The sequence below is a fragment of the Podarcis raffonei genome, chromosome 1 (assembly GCF_027172205.1).
Source record: "Podarcis raffonei isolate rPodRaf1 chromosome 1, rPodRaf1.pri, whole genome shotgun sequence".
NCBI lineage: Eukaryota > Metazoa > Chordata > Lepidosauria > Squamata > Lacertidae > Podarcis > Podarcis raffonei.
Window position 1 is genome coordinate 112593881 of NC_070602.1, and position 26106 is coordinate 112619986.

Consider the following 26106-nt stretch of genomic DNA (forward strand, 5'->3'; position numbering starts at 1 on the left):
CTGGGAAGCACAAGTAGGGAAAGTGCTGCTGTGCACAGATCCTGCTACCATATTCCCTGTAAGACATCTGCTTGGCCCGTGTAGGAACAGAATGCTGGACTAGATGGGCCACCGGCCTGATCCAGCAGACAGGCTCTTCTGGTGTTCCTTTGTGGATGGTCCTTGACTGTGGCTGCTGATGCTTCATTTTCTTCAGAACGAAAAGGCTGAGAAGCTGTCTAGGAAACAGCCTTTTATGGAGGACAGATGGACCAGATACTGTGTTGAGAGTCAGTGTGGTATAATGGTGAGAGAGTCAGACTAGAACTTGGGTCGACCAGGGTTCAAATCCCCACTCAGCCATAAAGCTCACAGATGATTTGTTAATTATTTTTATTTGATTTATGCTGCATTTATGCGACGTTCTATTATGTTACTGTTATTTATTGTTTGCAAGCCGCTTTGAGATTCATCGGAATGAAAAACGGCATAGAAATACAATAACTCAAACCAGATCGCTTGGTGTGACCTTAGGCCAGTCACTGCCTCTCAGCATAACCTACCTCACAAGGTTGTTGTGGGGATTAAAGGAGGAGCAGAAAAACTATGCGCACCACAGTGAGCTTCTTGGAGAGAAGGTGTGATATCAATGCAATAAATAAATAACAAATATTTGGGTGTGGCCACTTATGGAACCCCCAAATTCAATGGCAATGGAATATGTACCTCTCCATTTCCCCTCAAAAAATAATGCCAGATGTCTCAATGCCTACAAGATCAGAAAAGTGGCAACAAAAGCAGCCCGTTATTAATAAGCCACAGATCAATTAAAACAGCATGAAAACAGTGAGGCAAAACACATAACCTAAAAGTGTATTCATAAAGGCCCAGTCCATAATAGTATCCTCAAACAGAAGACCACTGGCATTGTTGCCAGACAGGATTCAAATGGAAGGCTGTGCCAGATTAAACCCTGTGGAGGCCCCAGGTAGTCGAAATCTCGGGTGGCCCCCTGTGAGACACCCTAGTGGGCTAATATTGGCCTAAGAAGGCTTGGTTGTAATTTTCTTTCAAGATCAAATCAATATCATTTTGATTGGTTGTCATGGGGCCCTTAAAGGGCATGCTCTGCCTATGTAGCACAGTTTTGTAGCATTCAAATTTATACTATTTACAGCTGATCTTCTAGACTGTAGCTCACATTCAGAAATTAAGCAACGGCAGCACTAAAGGACTCGACATGTTTGCAAACGGCGTATTTGAAGTCAATAAAAACAAATGCAAGGGGGAAATGGCTAGAAAAGAAATGGAAGAAACCGTTAACTTCAGTAATGAAGTACCACAAGGCAGATTCTGCAAATTGCTGTAAATTCCACCACGAAATCCTCCTGCTGTCGGGTACTGAGGTGAAGACTGGTTTGGGTCAGGAAGACAAGCAATAGAGTTCCACGTTAAGTACAGAAAGTTTAGCAGTTCAGTTATTGACAATAAGGGCTTTCCCACAGATGCTCAGAGCCGGTTACGGGCTCCACTCCTCATCTCTTTCATTGACTCCTTCATCCTCCTCCGGGAAGGCCACGTCATTCTGGTTTTTTAGATGCTTAATCCCTGTAAATATAAAAGAACCACATTTAAGGCCACATGCAGTCAAATCTGAAATCTTGCCTCTTGTGCTGAAGGAAGAAATCAATCAGTGACAATGTTGCTGTTTTATTAACAACTGTTAAGGGTGACAGCTTACAAAAACATGAACGGTGGGTTTCCATTACATTGGCAAAATAAGGGTCAAACAAAATATGTTGCTCACCGACCTTGCCCACCCCACACACCCTTGCCAAACCCCCATTCTTTACACCCCACGCAAACCCCCCAACACTCCTCCCATCCCATGAGGGTGAAAGTCTTTCTCCTCCTGATTCCGCTTTCCTCTGCTACCGGCAAAGGGATATATGAGATTGCAGGGAGCTGTGAAGGGATGGGGGCAGTTTGGGGTGAATTGTGGGCAGTGGAGACCATGGTGATGGGGAGTGCATGAACACCTGCAGGTCTGCCTGGGCCAGCAGCCTTGGGCCTCCTGCCTGTTTGAATCCCAGGTTTCCCTGTTGTGCACACATGCAAACAGGCAGGCAACTGGTGGCAGTGGTGACACAGAACATGTGAATGCCTGCCTGGGACACCCAGCTGCCTACTCGCTTGCTCTGCCCACAAGTGATACTGGCCTGCCTGTTTTTATTGTTCCTTCCAACCATGATTTTTGTTTTGGGGGGAGTTGTTGAGCTTAATTTTTTTTTTTGGGGGGGGGAGGACATTATGGAGGGAAAGCTTTTGTTTGGGGGGGGCTTCTGCTGGGGGAGGCAGAACCTCAGTTAATTGGCCCATCACCTCCTGGCAAATAGAAGGGGAAGAAATGGAGACAGTGAGAGATTTTACTTTCTTGGGCACCATGATCACTACAGATGGTGACAGCAGCCACGAAATTAAAAAACGCCTGCTTCTTGGGAGAAAAGCAATGACAAACCTAGACAGCATCTTAAAAAGCAGAGACATCACCTTGCCAACAAAGGTCCGTATAGTTAAAGCTATGGTTTTCCCAGTAGTGATGTATGGAAGTGAGAGCTGGACCATAAAGAAGGCTGATCACCGAAGAATTGATGCTTTTGAATTATGGTGCTGGAGGTGACTCTTGAGAGTCCCATGGACTGCAAGAAGATCAAATGTATCCATTCTTAAGGAAATCAGCCCTGAGTGCTCACTGGAAGGACAGATTGTGAAGCTGAGGCTCCAATACTTTGGCCACCTCATGAGAAGAGAAGACTCCCTGGAAAAGACCCTGATGTTGGGAAAGATGGAGGGCACAAGGAGAAGGGGATGGCAGAGGGTGAGATGGTTGGACAGTGTTCTCGAAGCTACCAGCATGAGTTTGACCAAACTGCAGGAGGTAGTGGAAGACAGGAGTGCCTGGTGTGCTCTGGTCCAGGGGGTCACAAAGAGTCGGACACGACTAAACGACTAAACAAGAACAACAATGCTTTTCAATACTTTTTGAGGATTTGGAGAGCAACTGCCCCCCCCCCCGGCAATGCCCATGCTTCCACCTGTTGCTGTCATGCTGCAGTTTGCATGGCTGCCTATATCGAAAGCTACACACACAGATATGGGTTACATGATATCATTCTATTCCTACGTCGCCTCCACCCTTCCATTCATTTCCCTGCTATAATTTGAAATGGTCCTCGGGTTGCTGGCTCCGAGGGTGTTGTGTTCTGCTCACACCCTTTGTCTGCTTTCAAGTCACTCTCTTCATGCTTGGCTACACCTTTTGTGTTCAACTAAGCTTGCCTTCCTCATTACTGAGTTGAGATCTCTGTGCCCAGGCTGAGTTCCCCCCTCTGAATCTCTGCTTTTGTCTGCCGGTGTTTCTCCTCTCTTGCCATCTGCCTGATAGTAAGGCTCATCTATTTCTCCTCACAATGTAGCAGTGATTTCCCTGGGTCTGTATTTCTTTTTTTACCCGTCAGAAATCACTTTGTACCCTTCAGTTCACCTGCTCCAGAGTTGCCTTCCGTCCCTTGATGTCACAATGCGAGGAAACATGCATACATATTTGACTCTTATTTTTGTCTTCCTTCTAAAGTTTGCTGTTTTCTCCTTTCTCCTTTCCCTCAAAGGCTCTGATTTCACTGCAGGTAATTTAATTCAATTAATGTTGACGAAGAAAGCCTGAATGCCAAGCCATTTTCAGTAAGCATGTACTAATACGCTTTGAACTGGTAATGCATTTTAGATTAAATCATCGCCTCAAAGCTTATTTGCAGATTCAGGATAAATTATCTGTGCAAATGAGGCAACTTTCTGACATTTCCACAGTCACATCATGAAAATCTCCTGTGGGGAAATGAAAACTTGACATCTGGTTTAATCCATCCAAGCAAAGTAGAAGAAATTTGAAAGCAGATACGTATTCAACAAGGTTCCTCAACTTTGCAAAATACTTGTGGGGGATTCAAACATTTAACATGCATCCATGTCATGGGTCAATTTAATAAATTCAAGTTGTCCACTTAGAATAATAGAATTGCAGAGTTGGCAGGGACTTCAAAAAGACCATCTACTCCAACTCTAATGGTGCAGGAAATCCAGTTCTGCAATATCCCTGATAGGTTGCTATCCATTTAATGCACTCTAAAGAATACGTCCACCTTCTTCTAAGCTTGTATCACTAAGGAAATCTTCCTTCTGTTTAGTCAAAATCCCTCTTTTTGTCTGTGATAAGCCTTTCACCTATGTGAAGATGGCTACAGTACTGCATCTATTCTGCAGGCTAAATGTACCCAACTCCTTCAACCTTTCCTCATGAATTTAGTTTTCAAGCCCTTCACCTTCTTTACTGACCTCCTCCTGACACTGTCCATATGATACACCTCTTGTTAGATGCAGACGATCTGATCTAAAGATTTATTATTGGTTGCCAGAGTTCTAATACACATATGGAGCTACCCTGCTTATCATTCATTTCAATGGAAGAAGTGTGCGCATTGCATTGCATATCGGGGTCTACTCCCTCCGTCAAAATGAATGGGACAAGCCACACCTACAAGAGCACATAGAAAGCTCTAAGTTGTGATATATATAATGCTGAAGGTCATGGTTAAAGTTAACTCAGATTCTGCCTTATTGTAGATGTTGCATTACCTTTTGATGATGCAGTTTCTAGCGCAGGTGTAGATAAAGGTGAATGGGTACTGGTGATGAGAGATATGTTCCTGCCCTTTTGGTCTATGAGCTGATCTTCAAAATCGCAAGAATCCCACTGATCCTGGGATTGCACAACACCAACATGAACCCGGGCGATTTCATGCTCTCCACATTTCAAAAGCTTTCCACATCTAGAATCCTAGTTAATTGGTGGTGAGACTACAGCTGATGCATGAGTATGTAAACACTGTGGATGGGGCACAGGCATCCTAAGACACTGAACTGTACTTGTGCTATATTTATACGTTATGCATATAAAGGTACCATTCAACTAGTAAATTGGAGCAAGCGTCTGATGCTGGTGCCTCATAGACAACAGATCCCAAGGCTGCTGGTTGAAAGCCAATGGCACATGCCTCTGGTTGCCCCGAGTTAGCAAAACCTGAGGCAGGGACCCTCACAGGTGTTGTTCCCTAAACTAGACTCACCAGAGGAATTGAGTGGTTTCCATGCTACTTCACCTGCCCAATAGTAAAGGAAGCGTGACAAACAGGATTCCACAGAAAAACAAGGAAGTGCCTTTTTATGCAGGCCATGGGGCTGGCCCTCACCTTTAGGCCAAGGGGTTCAAGCCTGGGGAAATGGACAGGAAGAAGAGGCTTATGAGACAGCAATTCACCTCCAGCCTTTGTTCACTTGGAGCTATCCATGGTGCTGTAAAACCTCTGAACTGGCTTGCCCCCTCATGAGTACCTGGTGCAGATAAGGCGAGAACAGTACCCTCCAGGGACAACCCTGATTTAGAGAAGCCGTCCCAGTTTCTGATTTGACCCCAGAATGTCCCGCTTTGACTTATGATGTTCCCATTTTCATTGGAGAAATGTTGGAGGGTCTGGAGTTATCTGACCCCCAAGCCGTCTGAAGGCAATCCTGTATAGGAAAGCTTTTTTAATGTTTAATGTTTTATTGTGTTTTTATGTATGTTGGAAGCTGTCCAGAGTGCTGGGGCAACCCAATAAGATGTGTGGGATGTAATTATCATGATGGAATGGGACATCCCTGTTTTCATTGGAGAAATGTTAGAGGGTATGTGAGAACAAAGCATGAATGTACAGAGACATTGCCTACATTAATGAGCAAAAGTGGGGGACTTTTTAGGGGAATTGGGTCAAGGCTATATGGGAATCAGAGCTGATTGTGGGCCAGGCTCATATATGCAAGTGTTAATTTTATCATGTACAAAAGCACTTCTCTTCTGCATACATAGGGTTGGATCCAGAGCACCACTGGTTTGAGGGAGGTGACTTTTTCCAATTCCTTCTCCCCTTGCAGCCCCCCCAGGGCTAACTTGCACTCTAGCCATCTTCAGGCATTGTTTTGTAGAGTTATTTAAAGTGGGGTAGATGGGGCAAGTGCAATAGCTCCATTTCACCATTGTCAGGATGGAAGGTACCTGAAATAGTGACAGAGAGAAAATAGAGGCAGTGTGCCTCATCCCTGCCTCCATGTTAATTAATACCCTGCTCAGCGCCTGAGGGCCCCAGCCCTGCCACTCACCACCTGGCCCAGGGTGGGGCCTAATGGGCTCTATAAAGGACTGCTGCCGCTGCTGCTGCTGGCCAGAGAGGGCTCCGTTTTCTTTTCTTTTTGCTTTTTGTTTAAATTGCTGTTATTTTTTACCTATGCCATTTTAAACTGTGATATTAATGCTGTGTTCTTAGTTTTAGATTTTGCTTTATGTGGAAATTGTTTCCCATTTGGTTGTGTATTTTTTTTTTGATGAGGTTTATTTATTGTTTATGACTTTTGTAATTATGTAAATTTTGTTATGCTGTAAGCTGCCTTGAGCATTGTTTTTTTAACTGCGGAAAGGCGGCATACAAATAAAAAAATGATGAAATGGTGATGATAATGCCAACATGCTAAACAGAGGTATCCTGTTCCAGAGAGCTGGGGGTGGGTATCTTGTGTGGCAATGTGGGAGGTGGTGCTGGAAACACCGGAGGGGGGGGAATAATCAAGTGCAGCTTCCCTTTTCTTCCACCAGCAGGATTCCCCCACTGGATCAGATGTCTTTCCATGGACACAAGGAGCCTTTTTGTCCATGCAAGGTGATGTCTGGATCCAACCCATTGTCTAAAAACAGATGGCAACGTTCTTGCTGTTTTGCTTTCCAGAGTGTTGAATGTGAGATGAGATGGGTGCTCATGATTTTGTTGTTTCAGTGTTTGTAGACGGTCCTAAGTGTTTCAAAAATAAGAGTCGATAGTTGGGTGGATAGTTGTGTGTTTGTGTGTGGTGGCGCTGTGGTCTAAACCACTGAGCCTCTTGAGGTTGCTCAAAAAAGACATCCAGCTAGCACATGCTTCTGTTACCTACCATACTTAAAAACTTTAGGCCTCCTCAAACCTATTCAGGCCTTTGGTATTGTCAGGGAACTGCCATCTGAACTAGAGGAGGAGGCGAGGCTCCACAGCGATGCTGGAGAGGGGCCAAGCAGGGAGAGAGGCAGGTCTCCGGTTGGGGAAGAAAATCAGCGCAACACCAGGGATAGAGGGGGGCCGATGGGGGAAGCAGAGAGCAGGCTCCAGGACTCTTCGCAGGAGACCAGCGAGGAGAGCACAGGTCCTCCGCTCCCCACACCCACCCTGCGCAGAAGACTTCTGCGCAGGGAAAGTAGGCGGTGACTTGGCGTCAAAGAACTTCTTTGCTGGAAGAGGTTCAAGAAACGCCCACTGACGGATTCTGCTAGCGACTGAACAGCCACGGAATGGATGGCTGTCCAGAGAGAAACGGTTTAACCAGGCAACCTAGCCCAGAGCGGCGGTAACTTACGCACAAGCATCCCCTAAAGCCATTACAGCAATCCGTCAGTCCCTGAAGTTGCTTGTGCGCAGCGACAGGCAGGGGAGCATAATGAGTCAAACCGGAGAAGCCGGTGTCATGGAGCGAGCAGCTGGAGTGTAGAATCTGGTGGAGAGGAACTGAGATTTAGAACAGCATGTGGCTCTGCTAACGGCGAGGCTGGACGAATGGAGGGCTCAGGATACCAAGGTCAGACCCACCCCCATCGCAAGGAAGGTACTGGGACTGGTGCACAAGTTTGGGGGGAAGCCCCAGGACTACAACGCGTTCCGAACGGAAATAGAGTACGCTTTGGAACTGCAGCATGATGACTTTGCGGATGATGGGGAGAGGGTGGCCTACATTGTGGGGCATCTGGAGGACGGGGCACGGGAATGGGTCAGGCCCCTAATGGCAACGCAAAATGCCGCCTTGAAAGACGTCAGGAAATTTTTTCAGGCAATGAATGCAATGTTTTCCAGCGAAGTAGAGCAAAATGTGGTTCGACGGCAATTGATGGGGTGCAAGCAGGGGAGCCAATCTGTTAGAGAGTACTGGTCACGCTTTGCGATGTTAATCCAACGGCTGGGGTGGGATTTGGACGCTGAACCCGTTCAGATGTTGTTTGAGGAGGGGTTGTCCCCAACGGTCAAGGATGAGCTTTCCCGCGCGCCCCGCCCGCAGTTGATGGACCAGCTGACCAAGGCTGTGCTTGTGATTGGCGCAAGACAGGAAGCGCGGGCTCAGGAGAAGAGCGAAGGGAGAGGGGAACGTTGCCATGACTACCGCATTCCTGAAATACCGAGGCAGCCTTCCCAGCCGGCTGAGCCAATGGAAATAGATGGTGCGCGCGAGAGAGAGGTTTCAAACTCCACTGAAGTCAGCGCAACACCAGGGATAGAGGGGGCCGATGGGGGAAGCAGAGAGCAGGCTCCAGGACTCATCACAGGAGACCAGCGAGGAGAGCACAGGTCCTCCGCTGCCCACACCCACCCTGCGCAAAAGACTTCCACGCAGGGAAAGTAGGCGGCAACTTGGCGTCAAAGAACTTCTTTGCTGGAAGAGGTTCAAGAAACGCCCACTGACGGATTCTGCTAGCGACTGAACAGCCACGGAGTGGATGGCTGTCCAGAGAGAAACGGTTTAACCAGGCAACCTAGCCCAGAGCGGCAACCCCTAAAGCCATTACAGGTATCAATTAAGAGTATGCTATTCACAGTGGTGAAGCTGCATGCTCCAGCACTGGGAGCAGAGAGCAGACAGGGGCGTGATGTGTGTCCCAGGGGCGAGGCATGCCACCCACGGGGGTGTGGTGCCTGCACAGTGTGGGTGTGTGGTGCGTGTCCAGGGGGAAGCCGTGATGGTACCCCCCTCCCCGATGGTGCTGGGGGCGCTGTGCTCCCCCTGCCCCCCCTTTCCTCTGCCAGTGGCTATTCATTAAAGTTTATGTGAAGCCCATCTGTGAGTAACACTGTTGCTGAGAAATAATATAATATAGAAGGAGAAAGACATCTTTACTTAAAGTATCAAGTGGGAGGGAAAAAATTCACCCTAATTTCTTGTTCTTTACAATTTGACATACAAATGTCAAAGAAGTCCATCTGTCCAGATTCATGTCCTAATTATGCTGCTTTGTTCAGATACTATTATGGGATGCACATTCCCAGCTCTGTACAGAGAGACGGACATCTCCATCTGCTTATGGGAATGTTATATCTATGCTTATGCACACAATGGAAAAAACATAGCCTGGGACATTGGCCCTGATTAATCAAATCTCCTTAGATAAAGCATTTTAAAATTTTAACCTTGCTATATTAAGGTTTGCCATGAAACAGTTTAAAGGGTCAGGCAGTGCCGGGTCAGTAAGTCAAGCAAGAGAAAGGAAAATGTTGATCTCTCAAGGGTCTATTTTTATCCATTTTCTTGATTTCTTCTTAAAATAATCATCCTTGTCTATATGTGCAACTTATTCTGGGAGGGCCAAGTTTCTGCAGCAGGCTAGGTGGGTGGTACATTCTGCATTACTGCTTATGTTTGAGCAAAACTGATCAGTGTTTATATCTGTCATTCTTCCAGATTTGCATTGCTTAGTTTAAAATATATATTTTTTATTACAAATAAAGGTAAAACACATACATATTAGATGATACTGAAAGAGTCTTAAGTAGCTTTTAAAAAGACCTATGTATTTTCTTATCTATTTGTAATTGCACTTTTGAAGCAAGAGAACGGGAACCCAGAAAAAAAATTCAGCATTTGAAACTCTCGGTTGTTTAGGTTACCTGGGGAACTATGAGCTCATTTGGGTGTATCAGTTTCTTGTTATCAAAATGAGCTTAGCTGATAACTGGGTTTGTGCTTTCTCCCTCCTTCAGTGTCGATGTTGTTCACTGTTTCCTCCAAACCCAAACAAGGTTTGCCTTAACTAAAGTTCAAAAGAGCAAGCCAACTTCAAACCTTGGTATATGAAGCTGGTTTGTTTTAACTGGACATAGATATATTTAGCCACAGTTTAGGGTTTGGGTGTAAAGCTAAACTGTGGTTAATCAAATACAGAAGCAAAAGCTCATGGCTGCTCTGGAGGAGTGGGAGGGAGGGAGAAGGGTGTGAGGGAAAGGTTTGACCAGGCTTGTTCCTGTAACAATAAACCCTACACCAGAAGGCAGCCTGTGCACAACCCCTTCGACTCCATAGAGAGAAAAGCCAAGAAATAAATTAGTAGCAATGAACTAATCATTGCCCTCCAATTTTCCTACTTTCCTACTGAAAGCACAGATACGGAGTTACAACTCAGAGTCAATGAGCCACTGTTTACACTGTCACCGCTCATCAGCCATGAAAACAGTAAAAGGCTGTGTTCAAAATAGTTGGCTGCTTTCCAGTTTATTATTTCATATCACACGACTTCCATTCCCTTTTCCCTTCTCCACATTTAAAAGTTGCAAACAACAGCATTGGCTCAAGATCAGTGCAGAGAGATGTTTCCTCCACACAACTGTGCTGTCACATCACTGCCTGCCCCCCACCCCCGACTGAACAAAGCATGCTTTGAATGGGAGGCTGATTTCGCTAGTGTAGAATCGCACCCTGTAGAAATCTTCTGCTGACAGCATCCCCCCAAAATGTAAGCAGCTTTTGTAGCTCCAGGCAAGCCTCACTAGCATGTAAACATTTCAGATTTGCTGATTCCTTAAGTCTCTCCCTAGTCTCCGACTAGAACTTGTCAGCCAAATCAAAAGACTTCAGATGAAGAGCAGAAGCCCCTAGAGGTCAATTTGACGACCACAGTTTCGGTCTCCAATCATCACAGTTTATCTTCTTCTTTTGTAAAATAGCAAAATAATAAAATAAAATAATGGTTTATATACTGAAAGGAAGGTGGTGTTTCTGAAGAGATGTTTCAGGTTCTGCAAAAGCTTTGGGTGGGCTTCTCTTAGCAAGGGAAGGGAGAGAAAACCTAGTTTATGTGTAATTAAGTTTGGCACAGTTGCGTCAAGGACTGGCTGGATGTGAAAGAATGGTGGGAGCCACCCATCCAAGAACCCACCGTGGAGGACACAGAAGATGACGACTTAGATCCCAGATCATGGTGGTGGTGGTGGGATGCTGAAGAGCAGTCTGGGGAAGGAATGAGCTGGGAGGCGCTAGAAACAGGGGATTCGAGGAATCAAGGTGGGGATCAGGAGAAGGAAGGCCTTCCAGGACAGGTTAGAGGCTGAGAGTCACAGTGGGAGTGCAGACTCAGACACAGAGGAGTTAGAGGTTGCCTTTTCTACCCAGCAGCAGGGAAGTCTCGGTCCTGCTGGCTCTCCTCCCCCTCTTACACCCCGCTCAAGGAGAGTCCTGTACGTAGCTGAGCAATAGGGCAGGCAGGTCCAGAGGAGGAGGAGACGACCACCCCCTCAATGCAGGCTTTGTCTGCTTTGGGAGGGATCCAGAGCGAGAGGCTAGAGGGGGAAGGGCGGGGCTAGTGGTCAGTTTCAGCAATGTCTTAGCTGGTTTAAGATGAACCAGAGGACTGTGGCGATCACACAGGGTCCCCGGACGTTTCACCGTCTATTGATCTCTATGCCACCACTTTATTTCTCACTGCCACCACCCAGGCCCTACCTGGGAAATTCCTGAGTCCAGTCAGGGTTAAATTGGAACATAAACTTCTGTGTATTTATTGCAGTTTAACAACTGTGTGGTTTCATAAACGGTCTCAGTCAATTACAATCATGGGGTGCCTATCCAGACCTATAACTTCCGCTACCTGCTCTCACTCACTAAACCACCTCTCAGATATTTACTTGTCTTCCTAGTTCCTAACTGTTCCTGACTCAGCTTATTTCGCTACACTAACTCAACCTACCCACAGACTCTATCCCAATTCACTCCCACTCCAACCAACCAACCAACTCCCAACGAACTCTCCCTCATCCCCTACCAGAGTTGGTTTTATAGTCCCTCTGACTCCACCCCCTGAGTTCTGATTGGGTAACCTGTTTAACTATTTCGCCTCCAGCACTCTCATATGTTAACGTCACAAACACAAAGCTAATTACATTCCATGCCTCCTGTGTTTCCCTGTCCTGTGGTTCACATGTTGTCACATAAGAACATAAGGAGCTGCCCGATAGCTCCTTCAGGCTATTTGGTCAATCTATTCCAGGACTGTTTATTCTGACTGGCTGTAGCTCTCCGGAATCCACAACTATCATACTAACAATGTAATAATAATTTTATTATTTATATGCTGCCCATCTGACTGGGTTGTCCCAGTCACTCTGGGTGGCTCCCACCAAAATATAAAAAACACATGGCTTGCTTCAACCTGAAGAGTGGAAGGGGATAGTTTACTGCCTACCAGAAGATGAGTGCAACGACAAACTTCTTATGCAACTGTTGAGGTGGAAAAGAAAGAGATGAGAAAAGGGCTGAGGACTGGAAAAACGAAGGTACTAAAAAATAACTAATGTTGTGATCCTATTGACCCTGGGAGGGCATCCTAGAACCATAAAGGTAAAGGGACCCTGACCATTAGGTCCAGGCGCGGACGACTCTGGGGTTGCAGCACTCATCTCGCTTTATTGGCCGAGGGAGCCGGAGTACAGCTTCCGGGTCATGTGGCCAGCATGACTAAGCCGCTTCTGGTGAACCAGACCAGCGCACGGAAACGCCGTTTACCTTTCCGCTGGAGCTATTTATCTACTTGCACTTTGAGGTGCTTTCGAACTGCTAGGTTGGCAGGAGCAGGGACCGAGCAATGGGAGCTCACCCCGTCACAGGGATTCGAACCGCCGACCTTCTGATTGGCAAGTCCTAGGCTCTGTGGTTTAACCCACAGTGCCACCAGATCAGGAGAGAGAACACTCCAAACTTGGTGAGGGAGATCTGATGTCGCAATACCCCTCCTTGCCACCATGGGAATGTCTAGGTTCCTGGCCCTATGGATCTTGGAGTCCCAATGTTTGTAGAGTAAAAGAGGGCGTATACTGGTGTCTATTGGAAAAGGACCAGAAAAAAGGTTGGAGTCAAAGAATTCAATGACCCGAGAGAATCGCACCCTAAATATGGTTTGCAGGTGAATGAAGAGAGTTGAATGCAGAAAATAACATTGTTTCGTAGATTTGTTTGTTCCCTTAAAAGGTACTAGGGGAATCAAATGATATAAATCAAGGCTGACAGATCTCAGAAATCACCCCACGAGTGCAGTAAAACAACCCTCTGCCTTTCTTACCAGCCTGCCAAAAATAACAGCCACCATTGTTCTCTTTTATTTCTCCCTATAAAGTGTCCTTCCCGAAGATATATTTGCAGAGCCACTTGCAATAAACAGCAATGTCAAAAAATAAATGTATACAGTCAACATAAATAAAGTGAGGATCATTCCATTCCCGTGGTGGAAACCAAATATTTATCTCAACCCATGCTTGTATATCTGCCTGGGTTTTGGGTGGGAAGGGAGGCATGAAAAAAATCCCACGTACATTTATGGAAGAGGACTTATTTTAAAAACATGGGATTTGGGGTTTTGCTATGTTTGTACTCAACACAATAGGGCAACAGAGGGTGAGTAAATTAATTCCCATGTGAGCCAGAGGAGGAAATGTCATGGAAATCTGTGTGTGTGTGTGTCCATGCTCATGGGGGACATTTCTGTCTGGACAATTCAATGAATACTGTAACATGTAGGGAAGCCTGGACAACAAGCCAGAAGCTGCCCTGATTTATCCCACATACACGTCATAAATTGCAAAGATGTCGAGTCCATGGCAAATCATATCTTGGGTGGGGTTTTTTTTTTGCATATCTTTTTTTATTAAATCTTTTTAATGATGCAACAAGATAAAAAAACTAATCTGTATAAAAACAAAAGGAAGAAAAACCCACACAGAGAGAAAGGGGATGATGACCCTTCTGTTGTGCTACTGTGTACCCTGTGCTTTTCTTGTGGAGACCATTTTTTAATTTTTGAGGGGTGGGGCAAAGTGTCCCTTAAGTGCAGTGGAAGCCCTTTTAAAAGTTTTTTATTGATACTTTTCAAATTTATACATTTCATGAATTTTGCAATCCCTTTAACATTTCAAAATCTGACTTCCTTCCCTCTCGTTCGGCGGTTCCCTAAATTTATTTTTTCATATCTTCTGCATATCCAAATTCATTTACCTTACTCATTTAATTATCTACTGTAAATGTATACTCTTATAAAACTGCAGGTTATTGCAACAATCCTGCTAATGTTTTTATTTGTTTACAATTTATCTGTAGATATTCGATAAACCATTTCCGTTCTTTTATAAAGAGTTTGTTATCTTGATTTCTCATTCTTCCAGTAAGTTTCGCCATTTCTGCATATTCCATAAGTTTTTGTATCCATTCTTCCTTTACTTGGGACTTTTGCTTCTTTCCATTTTGGGGCAAGTTCAGCGGAAGTTCGACTTGTGTTATCTTTAGTGTTTTTTTTTAAAATGTCCACAGGCACATGTCGCTCACATTTAAAGCAGATCTGATGAAAGATCCATCAGTCAACAAAGGTTTGGATTCTTTTTGTGTTGGGGGCGGGAAGGAGAGCAGAAATCATACTTCCTGTGCAATCCCCCTGTCAATCAATGTAGTATACTTGGGATATGGGCTGCAATCTTAAACCTCGCATAAGCAGAAAGCAAATTCACATATGAGCTCTCAGTTGCTGCCATGTTGCTTCCACGTGGCCACTCTGCTACTGGGCTGAGCAGCACTATAGAGCGCTGGGCTTGCAGGAGGAGTGGCAGATTAAATTAATGGACTATGCTGAAATGGCAAAATTTACTGGAGCAATAAGAAGCCAAGCGGAAAAGTACTTTATTAAATAATGGGGGAATATATGTGGAAAATCTGAAAAGTTCTTGTCCACGTATAACATCGTTAGCAGGATTAACTTAAAGCCAAGCAGTTAAAATTAATGTTAAAGGAAAACTAGGGAGTAATTAATAATTGGAATAATGAGGGAAATGCAGTGCTAAGAATTAAAAAATACAAGAAACCACAAAACGGGTGTGATGGGGAAGTCTAAATATATATGTTTGTTGGGAAAATATTGGATTTGTATGTTTTTAAAAAGAATAAGAAACTGAAAAATTATATATATATATATATATGTGTGTGTGTGTGTGTGTGTGTGTGTGCTGGACTTGCATCTGGGGAAACCGAAAATCCCACTTCGACTCTCAAGGAAGTCAAAGCTCTCATGTCTGTCTCTTTCTCTAGTCCATTGGGCTATCGAGAGGCAGGAACTGGAAGTGCAAAAACACACCTCTCAGATCCACTAGAGGGAGCCTTGTTACTAATAACAAGTTGCTTCGAAACCAAGCAGCGAGAATCCATTTTAAGAGTACTTGAGTGCTGTCATATTGATAGCAATGAAACAGAAAGTAATCTTGAAGCCTGAGCGCCTATATTTAACAAAACATTTTATCAGCTGTGTAAGTATCCTCTCTGCTCAGAGTACATCCACACAGAGCATAGAACTGGGGCAACTGCTGAACTACACCTAATAAGCAATCGGTGAAAACGCCGCATATTGATAAAAACAGTAACTTTTCAGTTGACATTAAATAGCAGCTGATAAACCTTTCAATTACTTCAGACTTTCCCACCCACTATTTTAAACACAAAGTTTCTCGCTGGCTTTATTTTGTCAGCTTAAATCAGCAATCCAGTTCAAACCCGACAGAATGAATTCAGTCCAAAGATCTTATTCCACTCACGGAGGTGTCCCTCCGGTTAGGAAGAGAAATGATTAAATTCAACTCAGTGTATGTTATCTCCGCAATATCCCCCGAGTTAGCTTTAATCCACAGATTTGTGAATTTTTGTATCTACTGCTAGAATTACACCCGGTTCTTTATCAATTCAAAAACACACTGCCAAGGTGACCTCTGCTTCTGAAGGGAATCCTTTTGTTATCTGATGATGGCTGTAACTGACGCAAATTATTTCCTGTTCGGACAGAAGGCAACATGTTTGGGATTGTGCAAGCATCCTGCTAACCTAAGCCCATTGGTCCATCTAACTCATTATTGTCTCCACTGACTGACAGAAGCTCTTCAGAGTTTCAGACAAGAACTATTCTCAGCCCTACCTAGAGAGACCATGAATTGAACCTGGTGCCTGCAAAGCATGGGCTCAACCATAGAGTTATTTCCCTTGCTTTCTTTGAAGTAAAACCAGGGCACAATTAAGGGACACGTAATAATTGTTCCTGTTTTCTAAAGCATAATGTCACAAGGTAAAGGTAAAGGGACCCCTGACCATTAGGTCCAGTCGTGGCCGACTCTGGGGTTGCAGCGCTCATCTCGCTTTATTGGCTGAGGGAGCCGGTGTACAGCTTCCAGGTCATGTGGCCAGCATGACTAAGCCGCTTCTGGCAAACCAGAGCAGCACACGGAAACGCCATTTACCTTCCCGCCGGAGCGGTTCCTATTTATCTACTTGCACTTTGAGGTGCTTTTGAACTGCTAGGTTGGCAGGAGCAGGGACCGAGCAATGGGAGTTCACCCCGTCGCGGGGATTCAAACCGCCAACCTTCTGATTGGCAAGCCCTAGGCTCTGTGGTTTAACCCACAGTGCCACCCGCGTTCCATAATGTCACAAGGATGCTCTTTAATAACTTTGAGAGACTAAGCTGCTGTGGAGGATGACAAATGAAGAGATAGATGAATGAAGCAAGATGGCATTCCTCTGCCATCTCCCTAATCTGAGCTTGTATAAGGGAGGAAAGGCTTGCAAAAATGCATATATAAGCTAAAATGCATACAGAGAGAGAAACAGAACATGACAGATTTGTGCCTCCTTTAGTTTTTAGTGAATGCTGGCTTTGCAACACTTTGTCCCTTTAGCCACTAAATGTGGCTAAAAAGCCAACGACTGCAGCCACTGACAAGTCATGTTGACCCAGCCTGACAGTCCAATTAGAATCTCCCACTTTAAACTTTAGTGTTGCCATAGCCAATCCATCTCAAATATTTATATGGATAACCCATCAAATGGGCTTAAACACTGAATAATTTCCTCATGAGTAAAACTAGTATCGTCCCAGCGCACTCCTCAGGGGTAAAGGAACCCCCACTAAGGAGTAGCAGCCAACAATGCTATTGCCCTACCACCTTTCCCCCCTCGGTAAATCTGGGGAACCTCAGGCCCAGCAGCCAAGTGTGGCCCTCAAGGGCCTTGGGACTCTTCCCCAGGCCAGGTCCCCTTTCCAGCCATGTTTTACGCCTTTGCTTGAGTGTTTCTGCCTGGCTGGCATGTGTCTTTGAGCTCTGTTTGTGCTTCTTGCTTGACTAGATGGAGGATAAAGAGTAACGTGTGTGGAAACTGTCCTACTGTACAAAAGGTAAGATTCACATAAATATTGCCAATCTTCCTTGTGGGTTATCTTCTGGAGAAGAAAAGGCTAAGAGTACAGTGGCATAGCGTGGGTTGCCAGAGCTTGTAGCAAGGCAAGTATGGTGCCCCCCCTACAGTGGAAAAAATATCCCAAACACACAAATGTATACCCCACACATTCCTCCATACGGGGGGCGGGTTGGCCAGTGGAGCTGGCGATCTGCTGTCCAAGCTATGGGTGCTTTCTGAGGTGCAGCCATGGCTCAGCAGCTTTGAGGGCTCAGGGCTTTTGTGCCCGGGGCAACCATCCCTGTGCCCTCCCCATGAGATGCCACTGATGGAGTAAACCCTACACAAAATGGAGTGGAGTCTCTAAGACAATTGGATGGCATCTTGTACACCTCCTTCCAGCAACTCCTGCAGCCAAGCTGGTGTCAAACCTGGGGTGCCACCTTGAATAAAACATTTGGGGGGGGGCTGTGACGTTAACATATGAGAGTGCTGGAGGTGAAATAGTTAAACAGGTTACCCAATCAGAACCCAGGGGGTGGAGTCAGAGGGACTATAAAACCAGCTCTGGGAGGGGCAAAGGGAGGAGTTCGTTGGGAGTTGGGTGGTTGGTTAGAGTGGGAGTGAATTGGGATAGAGTCTGTGGGCAGGTTGAGTTAGTGTAGCGAAATAAGCTGAGTCAAGAACAGTTAGGGGCTAGGAAGACAAGTAAATATCTGAGAGGTGGTTAAGTGAGTGAGAAAAGGTAGCGGAATTTATAGGTCTGGATAGGCAGCCCATGATTGTAATTGACTGAGACCGTTTATGAAACCACGCACTTGTTATACTGCAACAAATAAATAGAAGTTTATGTTCCAACTTAACCCTGACTGGACTCAGTATTTTACCAGGTAGGGCCTGGGTGGTGGCAGCGAGAAATAAAGTGGTGGCATAGGGATCAATAGATGGTGAAACATCCGGGGACCCTGTGTGATCGCCACAGGGGCAAGTAAGCCCTGCCCTGCATAATCAATCACTTGACATGGTGCATGGACACCATTTGAATGGCAATGCTCATCCACTTGGAGGGGCAGCCCTCTCAAATATTTTATTGGGGGGGACGGAGACCCCTTGGCCCCTTCGAGCTGGCTCCTATGTGCCAAACGTATTGCTCTGCTTTCCTTTGGACCACATCCGTGAGGCTGGTGTGTGTGTGTGTGTGTGTCTTGTCATCTGGGCAGCCCAGGATCTCCATACAGACTGCCCAGGCTTGCGCCCCAGGCAGGTCACCTTGGTGTTGGTAACGCAGTGGTTTGACTTCACCCCTGGATGCGCACTCCATTGTCTCTCAAGACAGACAGATGCCAACAATGTTGCCTCTGGTCCCTCCCCTGCTGGAAGAATGCCCAGAAGGGAAAGTGCTGAGAAACGTTTCTCTCCTGCCTTAGTTCATGAACAAATCTTCAGCTCCCTCTGGGGTTAATGTAGGGAAGCTTGTGCATTGCCTAAGACTACCAGATCTTCCCAGCATGCTGTTCCACATCAATCCATTCAGGTGCATTTCAAACATCTGAGACAGTGCTGGAAAGTGCATCCCTGATCGATTCCCCTTGGCCAAGCTCAGGTGATCTGGGCGTGCTTTATGGACAGCAGGTTTTATCCCTGGCTCTGCACCAACGCATCACAGTTTGCTTGTACAATTGGCCCCGTGTCTGTGTTTAATGGAGGGTTATCTGATAAGTGACCAGAACACAGGGGAAATGCTCCTGTGATGAGCAAATCCAAATCAAGAAGCGTCAGGATTCCCAATCTGCGATTTTGCTTACCACACAAGTGCGTGTAAGCATCACTCGGGAGATGAGAACGACTGAGGCTCTTCAAATGGGGAGAGTGTCTCCCAACATCCATTAAGCACAGAAACATAAGCCTCACAAGGATCCTGTGCCAAACGGCTCTCTCGGCTGCTGTCTGCCTTGTTCTGGAGATAGCTCTGCAATCAATAGCACTCGCATTGATTTTTCCAGTGCGCTGCATTCCAGTAAAACACACACATACATAGCTGAGTAAGCCATTTCCTGCTAGAAGGGTGAGTGGATGATGCCTTGGAAAAAGTGCACAGGAAGGAAATTTGCTTTTTGGGGGGGGGGGAGGAATTTATGCTGTAAGTCCCACACTAGTATGATATTGATCGTCGTAGAAAAGCTATATTGCAATATTTAAGCAGAAAGGAAACATTGCATAGAGTCTTGAGGGTCCATTTTTTAGTGACAGAGGATTTAGAATAGGGATTGGGTGCTGAATATGGCCCCCAGGTCTTCCTTTATGGCCCTCAGAACTCTCCTCAAGTAATCCCACCCCCTGCAGATACAAGTGAAAGAGCAGTGTGCTGACAGTCTTTCAAAGGAGTTAGAGAAGCTGCAAGGTGTGTGGATCATGGCCATGTGTCTTTTCCACTCCATGTCATTATAAAGTTATCCTGTTAATAAGAGCCCAAGCTGGGAGTTACTGTTTAGTTTTGGGGTTTTGAGAGATGTCACGAACAACAAAATAGACATTATTAGCATGGCAAGAAACAGTACCTGCACAGTACCTTTCATGGCAGGAGGGGTATAGACGCTCTGCTTCCTCTGTTTGGGAGAAGCATTCTGTGTCTAAGGATAGAAAAGAACGACGTTTCAACAAAACTAAGAGCAAAGCAATAAAGTTAGACAATAAACTAGAGACATTTCTTCCTATTTGCAGTTTTCTCATGGTACCCTGAATGCTTTATATTTATGGCTTAGTTACTAATATTGTTTTTTGACACCGCTTATTGATCCTGTATAGACAATTATATTAGGTCTGAGCTCTATAATTAAAAGGGTACATTTGAAGCAAAAAGTACACACACACACACACACACACAGAGAGAGAGAGAGAGAGAGAGAGAGAGAGAGATTTTGTGGGTACTGCTCTGAAATAGGATGATAGGATGATCACCCATTCAAAGTGAGAGTGCTGTTGATCTAAGAAGCATGTTTCACTCTCAATTGACTTGGTGCTGTCATCATCACATAGTCAACTATGATAGGGTTGTGACGACAACATATTTTTGGTGTGATCTCCAGTTGGCTAGGATCATTCTTCCCAGGAAAAAGAAGACCAAGTTTAAATAAATTTTATGGGCTAGACATTTTCAAACTACAGCTGTTCCACCTGTTTCTGAATGGTTAAGGAAAATAACGGATATTACTCAAAAGGAAAAAAAAAGAAGAATGAAATTATATGAAGATGAAACGTGGAGCCTAAAATATAGCTTGGGATTTTGAAGGGAAATGGATTCTTTTCAACTCTTGATTATGTACCACATTTTATAGTCCATTACTTATTTTTTATGTTGCAGATAATCATTAATTTAAAAAGCCTGACTACACTAGAAAAACATGTCATTGAATGATGTCAGTCTTGGAGCATTCTAAAAGGTCTGCAGAGTTCACCCTCCTGTACTCCAACACAGTGAAATTGTAGAAGTTAGTACTATATTTAAATCTTCACTTGAAAAGCTTTACTCCATTTCCCTAGGGGCTTAGATCTAGTACGTAAGAAGTATATTTTTAACATACCTAGTCTAATCAATGAAGATTCAGTAGCTATGTAAGTTGGCCTATAATATTTAAAGTGGTTCATAATAGTTTAAGGTAATGGATGGAAAGATGATATTTATGAATAAAATATTGGGTACATTCAGAGAGTGCTAATTATATTTATTGCATGATGGGATGTTGATGCTCTTCACTGAATGCTTTTAAATGTTTGGAGCTAAATCTGAAGGGGGGAAAAATCAATAGTGTTCATTGCTATTTAAAGCAATGCTGGTTTGTCTGAAACTCCAGCGAAAATGAGAGAGATTCAGGTCATGGAGAAGGAGCACACAAAGGTGGAAAAAAATCTCATCTCTGATTATGTTGGATGTAATTTCCCTTATTTCCAAAGTTCAGATGCAAATGTAGATAGGAAGCCAAAAATGGCACCATAAGAGGGAGATATCAGAGGCCTTGAGGAAACCCCAAGGTTTGTGCAAATGAAATAAATCTATTTCCCCCCCAATCTAATAGGAAGGATGCTAAAAATAGCCCAGTGAGGATTGGGCATGCAGAGCGGCCATAACACTGACTGATGGAGGAGGGGAATGGAAAACTGTTGGAAAAACACTGCACGGGAGCCCTCCATGCTGCAACATATGGTTGCAGTTCCCTCTTGCTTTAAGTCTGAGTTTACACATTTAATATGAAACAAGTGATACTGAGCTCAGAGGGACTCATAGTGTTAGAAAATACAATTAAGAGCACAGCTTTCCCACATATCTGATGGTTGTATTAAGAATTGGGGAATGCTTCACTCTTACATCCAAAAAGGTATGAATGTGTAATAATCCTCTGCTGACAAAGAGCCCACAGCTCCATGTTTTGCTATTCTGAGTGTGCCATGTGAATGCAAGTTCAAGGCAAGAACTCATGCAGAGATGCAGCAGGCAGCCTTCTTTGAAGATAGGTATCTGCATCAGACTCCTGCCAACCTAGCAGTTCGAAAGGACATCAAAGTGCAAGTAGATAAATAGGTACCGCTCTGGCGGGAAGGTAAACGGTGTTTCCATGCGCTGCTCTGGTTCGCCAGAAGCGGCTTAGTCATGCTGGCCACATGACCTGGAAGCTGTATGCCGGCTCCCTCGGCCAATAAAGTGAGATGAGCGCCACAACCAGAGTCGGTCACGACTGGACCTAATGGTCAGGGGTCCCTTTACCTATCTGCATCAGGAGTGAGTGAATGGGCCAGTCACCAGGTGAAATGAATCATTCCCAAAGGAGACTGAAGGAGCTAGTTTAAGAGCAGTGAGTTGTTAATGCTGCAATCCTATACACACTTACTTGAGAGGAAGTCCCATTGAATTTAATAGGCCTTACTTCTTGTAGATTGCACTGTCAGAGACTTAACAGAGCGTAGCATTTTGGACCAGTGCCTGCAATTATTTTAATTAATATATTTTTGATTCACTTTCATAGTTCTCTCTCTACACACCAGTTCATCCCTGAAGGAGCATCTTCACTCCCATCATTCAACCCAGACACTGAGGTCCCGCTCCGAGGGCCTTCTAGCGGGTCCCTCACTGCAAGAAGTGAGGTTACAGGGAACTAGGCAAAGGGGCTTCTCGGCAGTGGCGCCTGCCCTGTGGAATGCTCTCCCATCAGATGTCAAGGAAATAAACAACTATCTGACTTTTAGAAGACATCTGAAGGCTGCCCTGTTTAGGGAAGTTTTTAATGTTTGATGTTTTATCGTGTTTTTAATATTCTGTTGGGAGCTGCCCAGAGTGACTGGGGAAAACTGCCAGATGGGCAGGGTGTAAATAATAAAATAATTGTTGTTGTTGTTGTTGTTACTACACAATTTAGGAAGTCTTGCCAAGTCCACTGCAGCATAATCTTAAGAATAAAATAACATGTTTCTGAATGATTGTTAGACAGCAATTTATCAGCAATTTATCAATTTCTTAAAGCATAGTGAACTTACATCATCTTGGGAGTTGTTGTTCATTCTCTTCTCATCTATTTCTATAAGACAGAAAAATACAATTAGGAGACTGCCAAGCTCCTATTTTCTAGACATAGCCCAACATGATAAGATACTGGAATTTAATACTGACATAATCATTGTTGGCTGTGGTCTGCCAAAAGATCCTTTAGTTATACTGCTTGGGTATCTTAAAGGAGCTGTACCTCAAAAATATATTGAGATGAATACTCATTTATTAATGGCAGCCTGCCAGGAATGGGGTGGTGGGAGAGAGTGGGGAGCTAACCTTCCCAGAATAGGGGGGGAAAAGGATACAGCCTCTATGGCTAAACTGATAAATATAGTAAGGACCAAAGAAGGCAGTCGATAAGATAACAGGTTTGTCAAGAAATGGAGTTTATTGATAGTTGCTTACTACAGAAAAAGTCTTGAAGTGAATTATAAAAAAATTAGACAAAATAATAACATAAAAGTCAAAAATTACAGTAAAACCACTGCCATCAGCCACAACATAGAAAAGCAAGTCTCTACCCCCACCCCAAATGAGTGACAAATTGGTATGAAGGTGTAGAAATGTGAGAGACCAAAAAATCCCCCACCCCTCCTTCATTGCTCGAGACGTAAGTTTCACAATGAATGAAAACTGAAATGAATGGGCCCTGTTCACGTCAAGTTTCCATTGGTTCAGAAATGAATGCAACTCTCCATCCCACCCCCTACAAATAATTATGAATGGTCATCATTGACAATTTTTATGAAATGCTGCTTATTATATTATGCAAAATGTTTTAACCTGGAATACTCATTAATTTACAGTAAAAGTAGCCATATCTGCCACCTCAGAAGAATCCCTGACTATCACCACGACTCTTGCTCTGAGCAGACTTAGCAGCTCTCGGCGAAACAGGATACAGTATATGTGAGACCAGTACTCTTTCTCTCTTACTCACTCTCTCTCACACACAAACACACAGCCTTAAGTGAAAATATTCATCTCATTAAACATTGGCTCAGTAGTTTATCACACTCTCTTCTCAAATTATTGAGTGTGTCTTCTTTTGTTTTCACCTATCAAAGGAAACTTTGCCACAGAGGTGAATGTAATTACATATAATCACCAATGAAAAAGGTCAGAATTGGGCCTACAGAGCATTAGCAAGGGGTCCCTGTAAACCATAAAAGATCCTCTTATTGCAAAGGGGTAGCTAGAGGCTTTTTTTCATTATTACCCCTGTGCTGAGAAGGGACGAAGAACCTGATATTTCCGCAGCTTTTTACATACTAATCCACATCTAAATCATTGGTTAATCCTTTAGGGAACTTTAATGATGAGAACAGATGAAGAAGTATGATTAATAACAGCAAAACATACACACACAGCACTGTAATATAAGAGGGAAAATGCTATCTCTCTGCCCATTCTTCCCCACCAGCCCCAATATTATGGCTCAGTATTGGGTCTAAAGTCTAGCTGAGACTTGGCACACCAACATAAGTTGATGGCATTGATTTATGGAGGAAACAATCACATCTCAAATCTTCTCACCCATGCTGGATTTTTTTATTTCATTTCTTAAGGCCCCACATATAATAGAATGATTTTCCTTTCCTTTCCTTTTCTCATAGTAGCTTTCAAAAATGGCTTTGATTCTGTTTTGGAACTAGGCTGATACCTCAAACGTAGCCTCTTTTAAATTGTTTGGAAGGAAATCTGAAAAAGTTGAATGCCCTTTTTGAACAAAAGGTTACTAAAAAGACCTCAAAGTACAGCCAGCAAGTTTTCAGTTGATAAGCCTGGGAGTGAGGGAGGGGAACCAATCAAATCATCATCATAAACAACAACAACAAAAGAGATAACAGTATAACCACATGGATTTCTATGCTTTTCTCTTTTTTTACATAGGCAATAATCTAAAAAAAGAGCCTTAATTAAACCATGGACATGAAAGCTGTTGCTCTCCAGGTGCTATTGGACAACACTGCCACCAACTCTACAGAGCCGAGTCCTCGGCTCCTTCAATATTTGTGGGGAGTGGGCCCAGCCCCCTCAATGTTGAGGGGGTGGAGGAGGCCGAGCACGGTGTGGCTTCAGTGGTCGGATCCTTCTGAGTGCAAGAAGAAGAAGAAGAAGAGTTTGGATTTGATATTCCGCTTTATCACTACCCGAAGGAGTCTCAAAGCGGCTAACATTCTCCTTTCCCTTCCTCCCCCACAACAAACACTCTGTGAGGTGAGTGAGGCTGAGAGACTTCAGAGAAGCGTGACTAGCCCAAGGTCACCCAGCAGCTGCATGCGGAGGAGCAGGGAAGCGAACCCGGTTCACCAGATTACGAGTCTACCGCTCTTAACCACTACACCACACTGGCAAGAGAGGAGGAGCTGCTGGCCACTGAAACCATGACATGCTAGGCTCCACGCTCGGCCTTCTCCTGGTGATGCAACATGCGTATGACATCACACACACACAATGCGCTCCAGGCCCCCTCAATCTTGGGCACGAGTCGGCGCCTCTTTTGGACAACAGCCCCCATCATCCCTGACAATTTGCCACGAGGGCTGAGCCTGATGGGAACTGGAGTCAAGCAATATCTGGAAGGCCACAAGTTCTCCATCCCTGATCTGAGTCAGTACCAGACCGAAGGCATCACCAGGGTCTATTAGTGAACTACTGGCAACATTCAAAAGAACCAACTGATGCCTCCTCGTCAGGGCTGGTCCCCTCATAAGGCAAGGTGAGGTGACTGCCTCAGGCAGCAGGATTACAGGAGCAGCAGAACTGGCATTGTTGGCCACCCTAGGCTCCCTTCCATCTGGCCAATTTTCCTTGTCACCTTTGAAAAGAGAGAAGCTGGAGTTATCTGGAGACCATTCCTCCAAAAGCTACATTTTCCTGAATTCCTGGTGAAGGGGGATTGATTGTTAAAACACTCTGGGAATCGATTGTAGCTTTCGAAGGGAAGCAGAGGTTTCCTAACAACTCTCAGCACTCCTGACGCGATCACACCTGGTAGGAAATTCTTACCTATCTGTATTAAAATGTCCTATAGCATTTTGCAAAAATAAGGAAGAATATTGATTTTGGTAAACAAGTCACTCTCTTCTCAACAGCATTCCGTATTTGTGGAGCTACTCTGTGCCTCTGTAGAGATATTGCTTTACCTCATGATAAGAGGGACTCAGAAGATAACAGAAGCA

At 44.6% G+C, this 26106-nt stretch overlaps 1 protein-coding gene across 2 annotated transcripts in view; it reads right to left on the reverse strand.

The window, feature by feature from the left end:
* Nucleotides 1–353: 353 nt before the first annotated feature.
* Nucleotides 354–26106, reverse strand: part of PPP1R1C (protein phosphatase 1 regulatory inhibitor subunit 1C) — a 41881-nt gene continuing 16128 nt past the window's right edge. Inside the window, exons 3-5 of one of the 2 annotated variants that reach the window (XM_053409505.1) lie at nt 22909–22949; nt 19941–20012; nt 354–1587 (exon numbers count right to left, since the gene is read on the reverse strand). In XM_053409505.1, the coding sequence (XP_053265480.1) occupies nt 1573–1587; nt 19941–20012; nt 22909–22949 (128 nt within the window). In that variant the 3' untranslated portion in view covers nt 354–1572. The remainder of the gene's footprint in view (nt 1588–19940; nt 20013–22908; nt 22950–26106) is intronic. The other variant, XM_053409498.1, reaches the window with a different exon arrangement.